This window comes from Aethalodelphis obliquidens, unplaced genomic scaffold (genome assembly GCF_003676395.1).
Source record: "Aethalodelphis obliquidens isolate GAN/ISIS:26980383/991018 unplaced genomic scaffold, ASM367639v1 scaffold28, whole genome shotgun sequence".
Classification (NCBI taxonomy): domain Eukaryota; kingdom Metazoa; phylum Chordata; class Mammalia; order Artiodactyla; family Delphinidae; genus Aethalodelphis; species Aethalodelphis obliquidens.
This window is the reverse complement of record NW_020837972.1, coordinates 17828025-17847574: the sequence shown is the minus strand read 5'-3', so window position 1 is coordinate 17847574 and position 19550 is coordinate 17828025. Positions and strand designations below refer to the sequence as shown.

The following is a 19550-nucleotide window of genomic DNA, read 5'->3' as shown; positions in this document are numbered from 1 at the left end:
TTAGAGGTGCTGTTGCTGGTGGTCCTTGGACCATGCTTGAGGTGTAATGGGCTTTAAACTGATACTTCGCTACTTTAACTCTTACAGTTTTATGATTTTGCTTGTCATTAGCTTCATTGTATGTCGGTAGTCGTGTTTTTTAGTCAGTTTTCTTTTAAAATATATAAACTTTCATTGTAATGAAAATGAATAGTAATTCACTATATTTTCTTCGAAGAGTGAGCACTCAAAATACTTTTTTAATAATAGCTTTACTGAGGTAATTTACATACCATTGTGCCTTTTAAAGGGGTACAATTCAGTGGATTTTGGTATATTCACAGAGTTGTGTAACCATTACACTAGCTAATCCATAATGCTTTAAGTGTAGGTTTAGATCTAAAGAGAAAAAGCTCAACAGTGATTTGATCACTCTTTTTAGGAATTCATTTATGCATAAACACTATAAATTTTACAGTTAATTTTTCTTCTCTGGAGTGGCTTTTTTATTGCTCACTTATTCAAAAGATATTTATTTATTTATTAATTGCCACACTACGAGGCACGTGGGATCTTAGTGCCTTGACCAGGGATCGAACCCATGCCCCCTGCAGTGGGAGCACTGAATCTTAACCGCTGGACCGCTAGGGAAGTCCCTGTTCTAGGATTCTGAGACTATGGCTGGGAAGAAAACTATTGAAATTTCTGCCCTCATAGAGCTTGCATTTGAGTGGAGAAAAACAGACAATAAACAAAATAAATGAAGTATATAGTATGTTAGATAGGGGTAGGCACGTGGAGAAAAATAGAAAATGGAATATGGGGCAGGAAGAGGTTGTATTTAAGTGGAATGCTTAGAGGAAGCTTTGGTTTATTGTAGTAAGGTAATTTTAAGGGTAAAATAGAGGTTTTTTTTTAACTTTGGCTATATCAAATTTTAGTAGTATAGTTTTAGAAACTGAAAAATGTGAACTCTTTTTTTTCTTTTTTTGGCTGTGCCACTCGGCCTACAGGATCTTAGTTTCCCAGCCAGGGGTTGAACCTGGGCCTCAGTGAAAGCGTGGAGTCCTAATCACTGGACTGCCATGGAATTCCCAAAATGTGAACTCTTAAGAGGGATATTCTTTCCTTCCTTTTTCCATTGAGCTAAATAGTATTTGACTCCCTGCCTGGTGATTTATACTAATACCTAATACATAGCATCCCACTGGGCTCTTGGAATGGGGTGCTGGATATTGAATAGAGAGTTCCTCCTTCCAAACAGCTGCTTTATTTTTCCAATTGAGAGAGATAAGTTTTAATACCCGATATATAATTTTGTAGCAGAATTGATTGCTGGGAAGTTCTAATGTGCTTGTGTTTATAGAGTAGAGGGCCAGGGACTTCCCTGGTGGTCCAGTGGTTAAGAGTCTGCACTCCCAATGCAGGGGGCCTGGGTTCAATCCCTTGTCAGGGAACTAGATCCCGCGTGCCACAACTAAAGATCCCGCACCCGGCAATGAAGATCCCGCATGCCGCAACTAAGACCTGGCTCAGCCAAATAAATAAATATTAAAAAAATAATAACAAAGTAGAGGGCTGGGGCATTCTAAAGGAATGAGCAAGGAGTGTTTGTAGGTGATACAGAACTAACTTTGTCTTCAGTGACAAATGCAATTAAAAATATCAGATAATCTAATCTTTGAGTCCACACCTTTGTGCCTTTTGGCTGTAGTTTTACTCTTAAGGTTATTGTCCTGAACTGACTGGAGCCTGGCAGCTAGATGCCCATTGAGAAATTATTTTAACTGTCTCAGGATTGATTTCCATTCTGTGCCATGGAGAGCAGGACCACGGCCCTGACCTAGCTGAGGTGCAGGGCAGCATCTGGAATGGCTTCTGGGAGACTTAGGGGTGATCAGCAGTTAGTAGAAGCTGCTTTTCATTAAAGTCTTTGGATTTAATGAGGAGAAAGACTGCTGCTGTGCCATCGTGAGGAAAGTTTAGAGAGCAAAACAAAAGAGCTTTGGAGCTGACCGAGTAGTATCTAGTACAGTAACATCTCCCACATCCAGTATAATACTTCTTAAAAGACAAGTCAAGGCCATCCTTGTGTGGAAGGCTGAGAAATTGTCAGACTAGACCAGGGCTGAAAAAGAAACATAGTAAGTGAATGCCGAAGATAAACCAACTTTTGTGTTGTAGGAGAGGGTCATCTTTTTACTGAAAGGGAAGAATGTTAAAAGTGTCAAACTGCAAAGAACGAGGTTTTGCATGTTCTCTCTCTCTCTCTCTTTTTTTGGCCGCCCCGCATGGCTTGTGGGATCTTAGTTCCCCAACCAGAGATTGAACCCAGGCCCTCAGCGGCGGTGAAAGCATGGAGTCCTAACCACTGGACCGCCAGGGAGTTCCCTGCATGTTCTCTGCCCCTTTTGGAGCCCTTAGCCCTTTAGGTGTCTCTTTGGATTCTGATCTCTCAGTTGAGCTCCAGTCCTGTAACTCCTTCTATGAACTGTTCAGTGGCTCTCCCACAGTTATATTAAACAGATCTGTGCTCCTAAGTAAATTTATTATCTCTGTACCAGCTTCCTTATTTTGCTAACACTTTAATCCCAGCCATTTTGTAGTCCCAAGTGACAGGCCACCCAAATACTCCCTATCTTTTGGTAGAATACATAAGGTCATAATCTGTTCTCCTGGTGTAATTTTCACACTGTAATTGCAAGAATACCAGGTACTGGGAGTGCTTCAGGTATACTTGGAGGATGGAGGCTAGTAACAGGGGCTCAGAACTTCTCAACCAAGTAGTTCTTTTAAAAAAAAAAATTAATTAATTAATTTTTGGTTCTGTTGGGTCTTCATTGCTGCGCGCAGGCTTTCTCTAGTTGCAGCGAGTGGGGGCTGCTCTTCGTTGCAGTGCGCGGCCTTCTCACTGCTGTGGCTTCTATTGCAGAGCATGGGTTCTAGGTGCGTGGGCTTCAGTAGTTGTGGCTCGCGGGCTCTAGAGCGCAGGCTCAGTAGTTGTGGCGCACGGGCTTAGTTGCTCCGCGGCATGTGGGATCTTCCCAGACCAGGGCTCAAACCCGTGTCCCCTGCATTGGCAGGCGGATTCTTAACCACTGAGCCACCAGGGAAGCCCCGTAGTTCTACTTTGATTGATACTTTGATGGAGAGGTTCTTGTGCTATATCTTAAAAGAGTTTGCAAACCACTGGTATAGAAGAACAGGTTCATTCTTTGGATCTTTATTCTGAGGGAAGACAGTAGAGTTCCCAAACTTTTTTTTTTCCCTTCCAGAAATAATTATTTTGCCTTGAAGGTTAGTAAGTACTTCCAGATCAGGTGCGATTGATTCTGTCTTGGTGCTAATACCAGGTTTTGCACCAAGTGAAGTGTCTCAGAGTAATGCTGGCTGTGGGTAATTGTTTTGAAATAAACTGCCAAATAGCGTTCTGGTTAAGGTGTCTTTTTGATAAATAGTTTTCAAATTTCCTGTGCACATGTTTCCTTTTAAGTTGTTTTCTAATGTTAATTCTTACCTCCGTAATGACATATAGCATGAGTATTTTTATCCTTATGCTTAATTTAAGTTAGAGATAAGCAGATTGGTATTCTTTGGTTTGTGAAGTGGGTAAACTTTACTGAATTTTTTAAAAACTGTAGGAAAATAGATATTTTGTTATAAAATGTACATTATTTCTCCCCCTCAGCTGATGTAAGCAATGGCACAGTAAAGAAAGAGTCTTCTAATAAAGAAGTAGCAAGAATATGGATAAATGACATGAAAATGAGGAGTTTTTCCCCAACCATGGTGAGTTTCAAAAGCTATATCTGTATTTTTGTGTGGTATGAAAGTACACTTGGCTAAGTGTAGCCCTCAGAAAACTTTTTTGGGGGTGAAGGGGAGCTTCTCAGCTACATAAACTAATGAACAAGCATTAAACCTCACTGGAATAAATTAATATATGCTAAACAAGGGGATTATAAGATACATATTTGATAGATAGAGTATTATACAAAGTGCTGACGCTTTTCTATTGTGAATTTCATCTGATAAGTAAAAAGGACAATGTGGAGTTAACCAAAAGTATTTGATAATTATGTTCATTTTAGGATTGAGCCTTATTATATAGCTGGTTATGGGATGTCAGATCATATAATGGTTTAGTTGTGAGTAATTATATGTTAACATTATTTTTACATTTTGGAAATGCTATATGCTTCAGGTAAATTGATTCTGTGCGTGTATTTAATAATTACGCAGTGTATAACCCTGCCTCTGTGTGGTGGGTTTCTGGCTCCCCATTTTAATAAACATATAATTAATGCCACATGGTTTAAGTAGTAATATAAGGTACAGCAAGAGGTAAATAGTGATGCTCGCAATAGGGCTTATGAGTTTGTAGGAAGATGAGACTCAGATGGCCTAGGAGGACTTCACTTTTTTTTTTTTAAATAAATTTATTTATTTGTTTTTATTTTTGGCTGTGTTGGGTTTTTGTTGCTGCGCATGGGTTTTCTCTAGTGCGGCGAGCGGGGGTTACTCTTCATTGTGGTGAGCAAGCTTCTCATTGTGGCTTCTCTTGTTGCAGAGCACAGTCTCTAGAGCGCTCAGTTGTTGTGGCGCACGGGCTCAGTTGCTCCGCGGCATGTGGGATCTTCCCAGGCTAGGGATTGAACCCATGTCCCCTGCATTGGCAGGCGGATTCTTAACCACTGCGCCACCAGGGAAACCCAGGACTTCATTCTATGGAGGCAATGTCATGGAGTTTGGGTGTCGAGTCTGGAGAGACTTTGAGAGGGCCTTTTAGGAAGGGAGCTACAGCATTAATAGGCACAGAGGAGGTGGTAGCTATATGCTTAGGATACTTGGCTTGCAGGAAGAAATTGGAATGGTTGATTGGGGGCTCTCTGGAGGGTCCTGAATTGAATTTGATGGACTTGGGACTTGGAGCAGCACCAGTGAGGCCCCTGGAAGTAGAGGGACCTGTTAGTGACTCAGGATGTGTTGGGAAGAAGAGACAGGTTAGGAGGTTGGTTAAGTAGTCCAGAAGGGAAGTGATAAGGAACTAAACGTCAGAGATTGCAAAGGTGATTGGAAAGGATGAGGGGAAAGGTAAAAGGAAAGTAAGAGGGGACTGCACATAATGATACCATAGGATTGGTAAGACTGGGAATGAAATACAGAATTGGAGAGACAGCAAAGCAACCTGTGCCTGAGGTTTTGAATGGGGACCAGGAGAACAAGTGTTGGCAGTATCAGTTTACTTAACAGTTGAGTGCCAGCAGCTTACTTGGAAGTTGATTTTTGGAAAATAAGAATGCATTTTTTCTTTAAGATTATTTAGTGCTCAAGTTCCCAGTCCAGCCCATGTTGCCCATAACATGCCAAAAGTTCTATATTGTCCTAGCAGTTAAGAGACATCTAACAGATTGCAAACTGGTAGCCTGTGGATAAAAACCAATTGACAGGTGTTTTGTTTGGCATCCACATTATTTTGAAAATTTTGAATGTGTTGCAAACACATAAAATGCTGATTTCCAGGTTCTCTTGAAAAATAGGAGTACCTGATAATCCTGGGCCCACATTCCTCACCTCGTGTTAACATGCTTAGAGTTGAGTAGTGAACATCTACTTTGTATGTTGGTCACACATTCCCCGTGTACCACAGTCTCCCTCCCCTTCATTTATCTCCTTGACCCTAAGCTTGGTGTCAGTTGCCATTTTACATCCAGCTGGCTTAGACATATTACTTGTCTGGTCCTTGGATTTTGTGACCGTATTGTGTTACCACCTAATCCTCCAATTATATACCTGCGGTATATATTTTTTAAAGGTAGGGAAAGACAAGGCAGAGGGAGAAAGGTCATTTAGCACAGTGCGCATTCCTATTTTACAGATGAGGAAAAGGTGCAAAGGGGGATGGGCAGGACTCAGAATGTAAGTAATTTGCCCAAGGCTACACAGATAACAGCAGAAGTGGGGTCTGGGTCTGTTTCTTTGGCCAGCCCCATTTCATCTCTTATTTCTGAAACTGGGTTTTATTTTGGCATACTTTCTGAGAACATTCAGGGTTTCTTTGGATTTTTTTTCTAAGGACTCCATGGGTTGATGGCTGCATGTTTATCTCACATCTCCCTTTTCTTTCCCACATTTATTGAGCATCTATGTGCCATCATATGCTGCTCTAGACTAAATAAAAATAAATAAGTAAAATAAAAATAAAATAAAAGAGGAGCCTGACCTTACATTTTATTTATTTGTTTGTTTTTAAGATAAACTTGTTTTATTTATTTTATTTTTGGCTGCGTTGGGTCTTCGTTGCTGCGCGCGGGCTTTCTCTAGTTGCAGCGAGTGGGGGCTACTCTTTGTTGCGGTGCGCAGGCTTCTCACTGCGGTGGCTTCTCTTGTTGCAGAGCACGGGCTCTAGGCGCACAGGCTTCAGTAGTTGTGGCACGTGGGCTCAGTAGTTGTGGCTCGCGGACTCTAGAGCGCAGGCTCAGTAGTTGTGGCGCACGGGCTTAGTTGCTCCGCGGCATGTGGGATCTTCTCGGACCAGGGCCCGAACCCGTGTCCCCTGCATTGGCAGGCGGATTCTTAACCACTGCGTCACTAGGGAAGCCCTGATGTTACATTTTAATGCCATGTGTCCTTGGCATTACCTGTAGGTCCTGACTAGGTTTTCTCTTTGTCCTTCTCCTCCCTTCCTTGGTATACTGGGTCCCACAGCTTCTTCCCTACATTCTTCCTTGATCAAGCCCACATTAATAAAGAGCTTCCCATTATGGTTTACTGATAGTGAAAAGCAGCTTTTTCAGGTGCTTCTTAGTCCCCTATTCCTCCCTGCCTCTACCTCTTTAAGATTCTGTAGAGAAACACAAGGTAACATGACTATATTGACCATTCACTCACTTTGCCTGGGGCAGTCTGGGTTTACTGCTGTTTTCCTGGTGTAAGTTACTAATAACTCCTCATTTTATTCTCAGATGTGCTGACATTTGGAGAGTAGGTGATACAGGATTCTGTATGATTGTCGTTGTGTCTGTGGAGACACAGATGTCTGAAGTAAATTCGCTGTCTTTTAGAAGAACCTTTAAACTCCAGAGTTTTCTACGGTTTTGGTTTTAGGATCTAAGGGAAAGAAACAGGTGAAGGTAACTGAGAAGAGGGTGGGATGTGAGACTTAAAGAGAGTTCCTGCCCATGAGATTGTAGGATGTGCTGCTGGGGCTCATCCACCTTTTCTCTCCAGACCCCTTGTTCTTTCTATTCCTGGAACTGCAATGAAGATTGAGGACTGGAGGTTAGACTTCTGGGCATCAGGGAGGCTGGCAGGTAATACTGAAGGGGAAGGTAGTTTGAGAAGGTGGTGGAGCCCTGTGGTGACCCATTTGTGTGTTTGCGATGAGAGCAGGTCATGGATTATCTGTGCTTATCTTTGGAGGAGCAGGGAAACCATAGACTCTGACCCAGATATTAGGGAATATAGAAGTGGTATGTCCTGTTTCCAAGATTGAAGATAGTGGGTATTCCTACAGAAGAGTTTTTCTGTGTGTTGGCTGGGCCTCCAGTTTCTGGACTTAGTTGATTTTGCTCTCTCTGTTACAGAAGGTCCCTGTTGTGAAAGAGGAAGATGAACCAGAGGAAGAAGATGAAGAAGAAATGGGTCATGCGGAAACCTATGCAGAGTATATGCCAATAAAACGTATGTCTTTGGGATTTGTCAAAATAATGAAAGACTTCTGGGTTCCTTTTGAACTTAAAAAACTGCCACACACATTATTATGTATTAAGATCTATGTTGGGTACCTCAGAATTTGATAAGTGTGAGCTTTGTAGTGTGTTTTTTTTTTTTTTTTTGCGGTACGCGGGCCTCTCACTGTTGTGGCCTCTCCCGTTGCGGAGCACAGGCTCCGGACGCGCAGGCTCAGCGGCCATGGCTCACGGGCACAGCCGCTCCGCGGCATGTGGGATCTTCCCGGACCGGGGCACGAACCCGTGTCCCCTGCATCCGCAGGTGGACTCTCAACCACTGCGCCACCAGGGAAACCCTGTAGTATGTTTTAAACTAGAATATGTTTTAAAATAGCTACATGAAAATTCTGTGAGTTTTTAAATTTTCCTACAGAAATTTAGAGCTTTGCTTTGGAATGAAGTCTTTTAAAACCAGGAGTGAAAAGGCTTTTTCCTTTCAAGTTAATTTTGCTCATATCAGCAGTGATTATAAAATCATAGTAAATTACAGAAATGTAAACACGTATCTTAGCTTTATACAGCTTATCTAAAGCAAATTATAAAAACATGGGAATCTTAAAAATAAAATCTGCTATTCGAATTCAGTGGTTTAAATTAACACCATTGCTTCCTTTTTTCCCGTAATGACCATGATTCATTTTTTTAGTGGTCACTGTATTAAGTTGAAAATGAATAATTTTTAGTTTTTGTGTAAAATTTTTCACTTTTTCATTTTATGGGGGTAATAAGATGGAAAAAAATCTATGGCTAGAATTTTTCTCTCCTATACTCTGGCTTTCTATAAAAAGTCACCAATAAGACCACTTAAACTAAAAATCTCTGTTTACCAACTGTGTATGGATTCCAAGGTCCCATATTTTCCTGGTTATTTAAAATGATGTCGTTAATCTAGGATTATGTTCTGTTACTACTGGAGAACCTGTTGGTATGAACTGTGGTGGTATTTTTCTAGATCTTTTTAATCAGCAAGTCTCTATTTAAACCATAGGTAGTTGATAAATAGGTAATTTTAGTCAAATTTAAACAGTACTTTACCATCAGTCAGTGACTTTATATAGGATCCCAGGGTGTATAGTTACTTCTTATATTTTCTCTGTCAGGAGAAATATTGCAATATCTTACGATAAGACTGGGAAGTGTTATTACTTAGAATAATTAAAATGAAATATTTTTAAATTTTTATTTAGTAAAAATTGGCCTGCGTCACCCAGATGCTGTAGTTGAAACTAGTTCTTTATCCAGTGTTACTCCTCCTGATGTTTGGTACAAAACGTCTATTTCTGAAGAAACCATTGATAATGGCTGGTTATCAGCATTACAGCTTGAGGCAATTACATATGCAGCCCAGGTAAGCTGTGTAATTTATAGCTACATACAGTTTTTATCTTTAATTTTAGTTCACAATGTATAGTTGTTTTAATTCAAAGTTAAGTTTCCCTTGCATGAAAATCTTGTGAATGTGATTTTTATAGAAGTTTTATGTGTTAGAAAATTAAAAGGGTAGTGTGGATATGGGGAATGTGTTTCTAGTGCAAATGATAAATTGTCATAACCGTTTTGGAATTCACTGGGAACATGTATTAAAATTAAAAATACCTATATCCTTTTACCTAACAATTCCATGCGAGTCTGTTTCATAGAACTATTAGGTAAGAACATATATATATAAGGCTATTTGTTGCAGTTTTTTTTCCCCCCAGTGGCTGAAAGCTAGAAAAGATTTGAAAGCTCACACCCTTGGGGAGTGATTGAATAACCTTTGGTATTACCATATGGGTGTTTTACCAGCTTTTATATTATGTCAATTGTCTTGAAAGGATTTCTGAAATACTCCATTTTTGTAAAATAAATAGGCAACCATCCCCCATATTTATGTTTTATAAAAAAGTTTGTATTTGGTTGTACAGTCCTTGAAAAATTATGGAAGAATACTCACCAATTTTTTAACTTTAATTACCTGCTACATACGAGGGTAGCAAGAAAAAAATACACAGACCTCGGAGATAGGGCAGGTTTGGTTCCAGACTACCACAGTAAAGCAAATGTCACAATAAAATGAGTTGCATGAAGTTTTTGGTTTCCCAGTGCATGCAAAACTTAGTGTTTACACTATTATGTAGTCTGTTAAGTGTGCAATAGCATTATGTCCAGAAAAACAATGTACATACCTTAATTTAAAAATACTTTAATGCTAAAAAATGCTAACCATCATCTGAGGCTTCAGCAAGATGGGGGGAGGTCTCGCCTTGGTGTTGATGGCTGCTAAATGATCAGAGTGGTGGTTACTGAAGGCTGGAGGGGCTGTGGCAGTTTCTTAAAATAAGACAACAGTGAAGTTTGCTGCATTGATTCATTCTTCCTTGCACTAATGATTTCACTGTAGCATGCAGTGCTGTTTGATGGCATTTCACCCACAGAACTTCTTTCAGAATTGGAGTCAGTCCTCTCAAACTCTGCCACTGCTTTATCAACTAAGTTTATGTAATCTAAATCCTTTGTTGTCATTTCAACCATCTTCACAGCATCTTCATTAGGAGGAGATTCCATCTCAAGAATCTACTTCCTCCACTGAAGTCTTGAACCGCTCCAAGTCATCCATGAGGGTTAACTCCTGTTAATGTTGATATTTTGACCTCTTCCCATGAATCATGAATGTTCTTAGTGGCATCTAGAAGGGTGATTCCTTTTCTGGAAGGTTTTCAGTTGATTTTGTCCAGATGCATCAGAGAAATCAACTATCTATGGCAGTTACAGCCTTACAAAATGTGTTTCTTAAAGAGTAAGATTTGAAAGCCGAAATTACTCTTAGCTCCATGGGCTGCAGAAAGGCTGTTTTACAAAGCAGGCATGAAAGTGACATTGATCTCATTGTACGTGTCCATTAGAGCTCTTGGGTGCATTGTCAATGAGCAGTATTACTTTGAAAGGAATCTTTCATTCTGAGCAGTAGGTGTCAACAGTGGGTTTCAAATATTCAGTAAATCATGTTGTAAACAGATGTGCTGCCTTGTTCCATTTGTAGAGCACAGGCAGTGTAGACTGAGCATAATTCTTAAAGGCCCTAGGATTTTTGGAATGGGAAATGAGCATTGGCTTCAACTTCAGGCCACCAGCTGCATTAGCCCCTCATAAGTCAGCCTGTCCTCTGAAGCTTTGAAGCCAGACATCAACTTCTTCTCTAGTTATGAAAGTCCTAGATAGCATCTTCTTCCAAAAGAAGGCTGTTTCATCTACATTGAAAATCTGTTGTTTAATGTAGCCACATTTATCGATTATCTTAGCTAGATCTTCTGGATAACTTGGTGAAGCTTCTGCATCAGCACTTGCTGTTTCACCTTGCAATTATGTTACGGAGATGACTCCTTAAATCTCATGAACCAACCTCTGTGAGCTTCAGAATTCTTCTGCAGCTTCCTCACCTCTCTCAGCCTTCGTAGAATTAAAGAGTTAGGGCCTTGCTCTGGATTAGGCTTTGGCTTAAGGGAATATTATGGCTTGTTTGATCTTCTTTCGAGACCACTAAGTTTCTTCATGTCAGCAATAAGGCTGTTTCGCTTTCTTATTGTTTGTTCACTGAAGTAGCACTTTCAATTTCCTTTAAGAACTTTTTTTTTCATTCACAATTTGGCTATCTGGAGCAAGAGGCCTGGTATTCAGCCTGTCTAGGCTTTCAACATGTCTTCCTTATGTTGTAATCATTTCTAGCTGTTGATTTAAAGTGAGAGACATGCAGCTCTTCCTTTCACTTGAATGCTTAAAGAAGCCATTGTAGAGTTATTAATTGGTCTAATTTCAATACTGTTGTGTCTCAGGGACTGGGGAGGCTGAAGGAGAGAGAGAGATGGGGGAAATGGCCAGTCAGTGGAGCAGTCACAATACACACAACATTTATTAATTAAGTTCACCATCTTATATGGGCGGGGTTCATGGCAGCCCAAAACAATTAAAATAGTAACATCGAAGATCACTGATCACAATAACAAATATAATAATAATGAAAAAGTTTAAAATAGTATGAGAATTACCAAAAACTGACTCAGAGACACGGAAGAGCAACTGCTGTTGGAAAAATGGCACCAATAAAATTGCTTGATGCAGGGTTGCCACAAACCTTCAATATGTAAAAAATGCAGTAGCCCCTGAAGTGCAGTAACAGTGAAGCACAATAAAATGAGGTATGCCTGTATAGTTACGTAAAAGTATGCACACTAAGCCAACTACATGCCATTTCTATAAAAACAGAGAATGTTAATATATGACTAAAACAAGGTATGAAAGACTGATTGCCAAAATATCTAAAGGAATAGATAATTACCAGCGTTTTCTTTTTCAGCAACATGAAACATTCCTACCAAATGGAGATCGTGCTGGATTCTTAATAGGTGATGGTGCTGGTGTAGGAAAAGGAAGGACAATAGCAGGAATCATCTATGAAAATTATTTGTTGAGTAGAAAAAGGGCTTTGTGGTAAGTGCTAAAGACTGGCTGTGGAAGCTTTTGTTTGTGAATAATCCAGCATATGGGGATGGGTCTTCGTGAGTAGGTATATTTTTTTGAAGTGTCAAGGCCTGGGTTTATTTATTCCTGAATATTGCTAGAATGATGGGATTTGTATTGAATTTGTGTGTTTTTCTTTTCCCTTTTTTTTGTGGCAGGTTCAGTGTTTCAAATGATTTAAAGTATGATGCCGAAAGAGATCTGAGGGATATTGGAGCAAAAAACATTTTGGTCCATTCATTAAATAAGGTATGAAACTTTTCTATTCAGTTGGTCATTCAATAAATATTGACTTATCTGTGAGATGGGAATAATAATAGTTTCTACTTCGTAGGGTTGTTAAGAGGATTAAATGAGTTATTTCACAGAAAGCATAGTGAGTGCTAGCCACTATTGTTGGTTTTCGGATTACTAAGTGTTAAATAATATGCTAGATAGGGTTATGTAGCGGCAAACAAAATAAGCATTGTCTGTTTTTATGGAGTTTATTCTCTTACTCTTCAGGGTTTTTCATTTGTTTGTTTTTGTCTGTTTCTGAAGTTACTGTATATGAGTGAAACTCATATACTTATGAGTATAAGGGTGCAGTGTGATAAAGCTATATGGACAGGTAGTGTGCCCATCGCATCATATAGAGAGAATTGTGATTTGGACACTGTTTTAGATATTTGTACATTCAGTGGACTTGTATACCCGTACCTGTGTTCATGTTAAAACAGTTCTGTCAAATGGAAGAAAATGTGTTTCATTATCTAGAAAGCACAGTCCAATGTTCATTTAGCAAATCTTTATTGACCTCCTACTATGCAGCAATTCCTGGAGTCACATGGGTAGAATAGACAGACCTAGTTCCTACAGGTGCTTCCTTGCTAGCCCTTTGAAAATAAGTAAATGTAAATCTACTTTCCATGCGAGTCCTAAGTTGCTTCAGTGTTCAGTCCTAAGTTGCTTCGGTGTTGTTGCCCTGCCCATCAGTGGCTTTTTTTGGATGAGGGTTACTGAGTGGTTTGTTGGGTTAAGTACTGTGTCTTGAATGACTACTAGCAGTTCAAAACTAAAACATGTAAGGGGCATCTAGAAATATTTTTGATTTCTAACTCAGCATAATTGAGGAAGACCACAGTAACTATTAATCATAATTCTTATATAGCCCTCAGATCTTAATTACAGTGCTTTGCATGTAGTAAATGCACAATAAATATTTGTAGAATGAATATTGTGACCTTTTCTTGGGGAGTTTGATTTGTAATCTTTTTTTTTTTTTTTTTTTTTTTTTCGGTACACGGGCCTCTCACTGTTGTGGCCTCTCCCGTTGCGGAGCACAGGCTCCGGACGCGCAGGCTCAGCGGCCATGGCTCATGGGCCCAGCCGCTCCGCGGCATGTGGGATCTTCCTGGACTGGGGCATGAACCCGTGTCCCCTGCATCGGCAGGCAGACTCTCAACCACTGTGCCACCAGGGAAGCCCTGTAATCTTTTATTGATGATAGACTTTTTTGAGACTTTGATGAAAACTGGATCCTTGTACGTTAAAGTTATACACACACACACACAAACACACACGAGAGGGTTCATGTGTGTGTGTATGTATGTGTACACATGTGTATGAGAAATTTTGTGTATGATCTTAAGAGGTCCTTTGACTTTCCTGAAGCCCATCATGGTACCACCAGTTTCCTGCTGTAGAAATCTGGGTGGGATAAATATTTTAGAGACAAAAGTGTATTTATTAAGTTCTTCTCTTTTCTTTCTTAGTTTAAATACGGAAAAATTTCTTCCAAACATAATGGGAGTGTGAAGAAGGGTGTGATTTTTGCTACCTATTCTTCCCTCATTGGTGAAAGTCAGTCTGGTGGTAAATACAAAACGAGGTTAAAACAACTCCTACATTGGTGCGGTGATGACTTCGATGGAGTGGTATCCTTTGCAACAAGTTTTATAATTTTTAATGACACAAAATATAACACACAGGAATTCTGAGGTTAAATAAAAAGACTGCTGGGACGAGAGCTTTAATGATTACATAGAGTCCAAGGAAGTCAGAAAGTTGATTCTGTTTTGTAGCTGTCATATACGAGGCCAGTATTTAAGTTCCTGCTTTAGGAAAATGTTAATAGGTATGGGACATGCTGAATACTATATTCCCTTCTTAACTTAGTGATTTCCAAACTTATTTGCTCATAGCATACCTTTTACTATCCTGCATGAGGATCACTAGTTTTTGAAGTACTGATTAAGTTGGTTATCAGTTGTGCTTCTATTTAACAAAATTTGCTCAAATTATCTGTGTGGTGGACATTTTTAGCCGTAGTGGATCCTTTCGTTCATTCTAATGAAGAATTAAATATCCAGTTCAGGAGTGACAGCGCCGCAAGGTGGCAGCCACCACGGGCTCGGACAGTTTATGAAAACTGAATATACAGCCTTAAGATAGAATGTGGACCTAAATACCCAGAAGCAACCCCCTTTGTAAGATTTGTAAGAAAAATTAATATGAATGGAGTTAATAGTTCTAATGGAGTGGTGGACCCAAGAGCCATATCAATGCTAGCAAAATGGCAGAATTCATATAGCTTCAAAGTTGTCCTGCAAGAGCTTCGGTGCCTAATGATGTCCAAACAAAATATGAAACTCCCTTAGCCGCCTGAAGGACAGTGTTACAGTAGTTATCAAAAAGAAAAACCACAGGCCCTCCACCACCCACCCCCCATTCGATTCAAGCAGTCTTCATTTTCTGCAGTAGTAAATTTTCTAGATGCCAAAAAAAAATTAAATATCCAGTTAAGGTTAATGCCAAATTCAGTGAATGCCTCTGTGGCTGGGGGAAGGGGGCTATGGAGATCAAGGAGAGGCACATAGAGGGCTTCATTGATATTTGTGATCTTACAGAAAAAGAAAACCATCTGAAGCAAATATGGCAAAATGTTAAGGTTTGACAAAACCAGTTAATAGGTATAGGTATGTGAATATTAGTTAAAAAAAATGTTAATGCTCAGGGGCTTGTTATCAACAGCATCCCTCCCCCTAATAATCTTGATTCTTTTTTTTACTCCAGCTACCATCCCAGAAATCTTGGATGTTTCCCAAGTCCTAAGTGAAATAAAAGTTAACTCTTCCTGAAAGATTGGAGACACTTGCTACTAATGTGACATGTTCCTTAATTTACTCCTTACAGATAGTGTTTGATGAATGTCATAAAGCAAAAAACTTATGTCCTGTTGGTTCTTCAAAGCCAACCAAGACAGGCTTAGCAGTTTTAGAACTTCAGAACAAATTGCCAAAAGCCAGAGTTGTTTATGCTAGTGCCACTGGTGAGTAGTTACATATTTAAAAGAGAGAGATACATATGTTATTTTTTCAGCTATAATATGTTTTGTTTGGGGGTTTTTCAGGTGCTTCTGAACCACGAAACATGGCCTATATGAACCGTCTTGGAATATGGGGTGAGGGAACTCCATTTAGAGAATTCAGTGATTTTATTCAGGCAGTAGAACGGAGGTAATGCAATTTACAGTATACACTATTTGTTCTCAGTAGCAATCTAAAAGAGGTGTTATTGCTAAAATCTCTTCCATGTATGTTAAAGCTCTACTATATTTAATGATAGTTACTGTGTGTTTTAATTTTATTCAGAGGTGTTGGTGCCATGGAAATAGTTGCTATGGATATGAAGCTTAGAGGAATGTACATTGCTCGACAGCTGAGCTTTACTGGAGTGACCTTCAAAATTGAGGAAGTTCTTCTTTCTCAGAGCTATGTTAAAATGTATAACAAAGCAGTCAAACTGGTGAGCATGTTTTTATTAACTCTTAGTACTTTTAATGTACCTGATAATGTATCTGTTAGCCAATTTTGTCCAGTCAGGAGTATATTTTGTCCAGTATACTCCTGTCAGCTCACAGGAGTATATTTCTGCTATAAAACAACAGATAAATCACTGGTTCCTTATTTTCCCAATTTTCTCTTTGTTAAAGTAATTTATAAAAAATAGCCATTTATTTTGGTTGTATAGTTTTTAAAATCACAATGTAACTGTTTCCTAAAATGACTGCATTAGTTAATAAGAATTTTGGGACAGCTCTATGTGAGCGTCCTAAAAAACATTTGTTTAGAGATTCCCAAGTTACTGAAAATGCTTCGTTGAGTTCATGTTAAATGGTGTCTTGCACTTTATTTTGATTGAATTAGTCATTTTAAAATCACACTCAAAAGATTGAAATATCTAAAATGTTGATTGTGCACCTTCAGTGGGTCATTGCCAGAGAGCGGTTTCAGCAAGCTGCAGATCTGATTGATGCTGAGCAACGAATGAAAAAATCCATGTGGGGTCAGTTCTGGTCTGCTCACCAGAGATTTTTCAAATACTTGTGCATAGCATCCAAAGTTAAGAGGGTTGTTCAACTAGCTCGAGAAGAAATCAAGAATGGAAAAGTAAGGTTCATCTTTGGTTATGTGTTTTAGTCTTTTGGGTGTTGAGCCTTTCTACTTAAAAAAGCCTTTTTTTCTAAAGGGTACTTGTAAAAAATATTAACATAGTAAGACTTTAAAAAATGCATTTTTAAGATAATAAAAGCAATACGTGTTTATAAAGAATTTGGATAGCTCAGAAAAGTATAAACAAACATCACTATAATTTGGCTAACCATAGATGTAACAACTGATAACACATGGATATATATATTACATTAAGGTGTTTTCCTTTTTGGTAAATACATATTTAGTTAAAGCACAAAGAACTGGGGCAGGGGCTTCAGTAGTGTCCACTGTTGTAATACTGTTTCCTAGATAAGTGTATTACATGTAGCATGTCTCAAATATATGTAGAATAAATAAATTGGTACACACATACAGTAATGGGTAATTCTTGTTTGAAATCTTTTTTTAAACTAAATATTTAAAATAAGTCTTAAGAAACCACGTAGATATTTTTATTTATAATTAATAATATTCTTTTTTGCCTCCAGTGTGTTGTAATTGGTCTGCAGTCTACGGGAGAAGCTAGAACATTAGAAGCCTTGGAAGAGGGTGGAGGAGAATTGAATGATTTCGTTTCAACTGCCAAGTAATGTTTATGGTTTTGAGTTTTTACTTAGATTAGTTTAAATGTTGGCATTTCCTGGAGGCAAAATTTTTGCGTTTTAAAGTTTTTCTGATTTTAGTTTTTATGGTCCTGTGTATGCATAACAACATGTCTATTGGAAAACAAAAACATAGAAATGCTGAAATGTTAAGTATTTTGACAATATTATGTCCAGTATTTGGACTAACTGAAGGGCTTGATTTTTGTTTGTTTTGTACATCTTGGAAATCTGACAGCTTGGTTTAAGATACTCTGTTTTGGCTTTGTGTATTGGAAACTACCATTATCCAAAGGAGCAGTATAGTTTAGTTTGCCCTAGTTTAGTATGCTCTAATATAAACATTGCAAATAATCCTGAGATAGTCAAAAGAGATTTTAAAAATGTTTTTAGACACTGTTTTTCAGTTTGTTTGCCTAACAGACAGTTCTAACTCTGGTAGCAAAATTAACAAAATAACTTTTGCTGCCATGCTATCTTTTGCCTTAGGGGACACATTCAAGTGGCTCATTTTAAGATAGATATAACTTAAAACTACTTTTAAAAGCAAAACATGCACCTGCTAATCTGTATCTTCCCTGTGCTTGCCTGCCTAGTATTGCCTCTGAAATGATAGGCACTAGTTACAGGGAGCTATTAAGAGTTGAAGTGGCTAGTCCAAATTGAGATGACCTTTAAGTATGAAATAGACACCAGGTTTCAAAGACTTAAAGAAATATAATGTAAAACATTTCATTGATTACATTTTAAAGCGATATGTTAAGTTAAATAAAATATTAAAGTTAGTTTCACAAGTTTTCTTCTACTTTTTAATGTAGCTACTAGAAAGTGTAAAAATTATGCTTGGGTTGCACTGTATTTCAGTTGGACAGTCTTGGCCTAGAATATTAAAATTCATTTGAGCTGGATTATCAGTATTTTGTAAGATTGAATAAAATGTACTTTTCATTTTTTATTTTTTAAAAATTTATTTTATTTCATTTTTATTTATTTTTAAAATTTTTTCTTGGCTGTGTGTGTCTTCATTGCTGCACGGGGGCCACTCCTTGCTGCAGCGCACGGGCCTCACATTGCGGCAGCCTCTCCCGCTGCAGAGCACGGGCTCCAGGCACGTGGGCTTCAGTAGTTGTGGCACGTGGGCTCAGTAGTTGTGGCTGGCTTGAGGGCTCTAGAGCGCAGGCTCAGCAGTTGTGGTGCATGGGCTCCATTGCTCCGCAGCATGTGGGATCCTCCCGGACCAGGGCTCGAACCTGTGTCCCCTGCATTGGCAGGCGGATTCCCAACCACTGTGCCACCAGGGAAGCCCCAAATGTATTTTTTTAGTAAGACATAGATTTTATTATTTGTAACTCTTGCATGTACCTGAAAATGGAAAATATATGTGAAATAAATTGGTTAAAGGATTGTTAAAGTCCTTTACATTCAGAATCCAACTCTTTTGAATCACTTGTTGACTCGAGTCACTGTTGTGCAATTTTTCTTCACGGAGTCTTCCTCTGTGCAGCAGTTCTGAAAAAGAATCAGGAACCATTGGTGCTGAGTTCCTAACAGCTTTACAGTTATGTGGAGCTAACCTACTTTTGATATCCAATTTGGAAATGCTGCTAATAAAGTATACTTGTTTTAAACAAATACATTCAGTAAGATTTTATGTATAATAAACTATTTTGCATACTGAGCCACTAACTGTCACTTTTTCTCTCTTCGAACAGAGGAGTGTTGCAGTCACTCATTGAAAAACACTTCCCTGCTCCAGACAGGAAAAAACTTTATAGTTTGCTAGGAATCGATTTGACAGCTCCAAGTAACAACAGCTCACCAAGAGATAGTCCTTGTAAGGAAAATAAAATAAAGAAGCGGAAAGGTGGGTACTTTTCTTTAAATGGTGCTGGAAGTAGGCTCATGTAGTTTTTTTTTTTTTTTTTTTTAAGGAAGTGTCTTTCTTTCTTCCTCCCTCCCTCCCTCCCTGCCTCCCTCCCTTCCTCCCTTCCTTCCTTTCTTTTTATGGCCGCACCACATGGCTTGCAGAATCTTAGTTCCCTGACCAGGGATTGAACCTTGGGCCATGGCCATGAAAGCACGGAGTCCTAACCACTGGACCACCAGGGAATTCCCTTGGCTCATGTAGTTTTTGAATGCACAAGTAATCCCATTTTAAATTGGGGCTTTAACGATTTGACTGGTGCTGAGTAGGCACTGTATTGAGCACTGCGCACACATGATCTCATTCAACTTGCAAGGGATCCGTATGAAAGTAGGTTATA

At 39.0% G+C, this 19550-nt stretch overlaps 1 protein-coding gene across 12 annotated transcripts in view; it reads left to right on the top strand.

Moving 5' to 3' along the window:
• SBNO1 (strawberry notch homolog 1) overlaps positions 1–19550 on the top strand; it is a 58224-nt gene that overhangs the window by 11780 nt on the left and 26894 nt on the right. For 10 of the 12 annotated variants that reach the window (XR_003436765.1, XM_027125013.1, XM_027125015.1 and 7 more), the window contains 12 exons: positions 3668–3768; positions 7566–7662; positions 8900–9060; positions 12046–12179; positions 12368–12458; positions 13964–14125; positions 15384–15519; positions 15601–15706; positions 15842–15995; positions 16457–16639; positions 17173–17270; positions 18999–19150. Coding sequence is in view for 11 of the 12 variants with exons in the window: in XM_027125013.1 (XP_026980814.1) it covers positions 3668–3768; positions 7566–7662; positions 8900–9060; positions 12046–12179; positions 12368–12458; positions 13964–14125; positions 15384–15519; positions 15601–15706; positions 15842–15995; positions 16457–16639; positions 17173–17270; positions 18999–19150 (1575 nt within the window). In the remaining variant the exon portion in view is untranslated. The remainder of the gene's footprint in view (positions 1–3667; positions 3769–7565; positions 7663–8899; positions 9061–12045; positions 12180–12367; positions 12459–13963; positions 14126–15383; positions 15520–15600; positions 15707–15841; positions 15996–16456; positions 16640–17172; positions 17271–18998; positions 19151–19550) is intronic. The other 2 variants (XM_027125011.1, XM_027125008.1) reach the window with 1 other exon arrangement.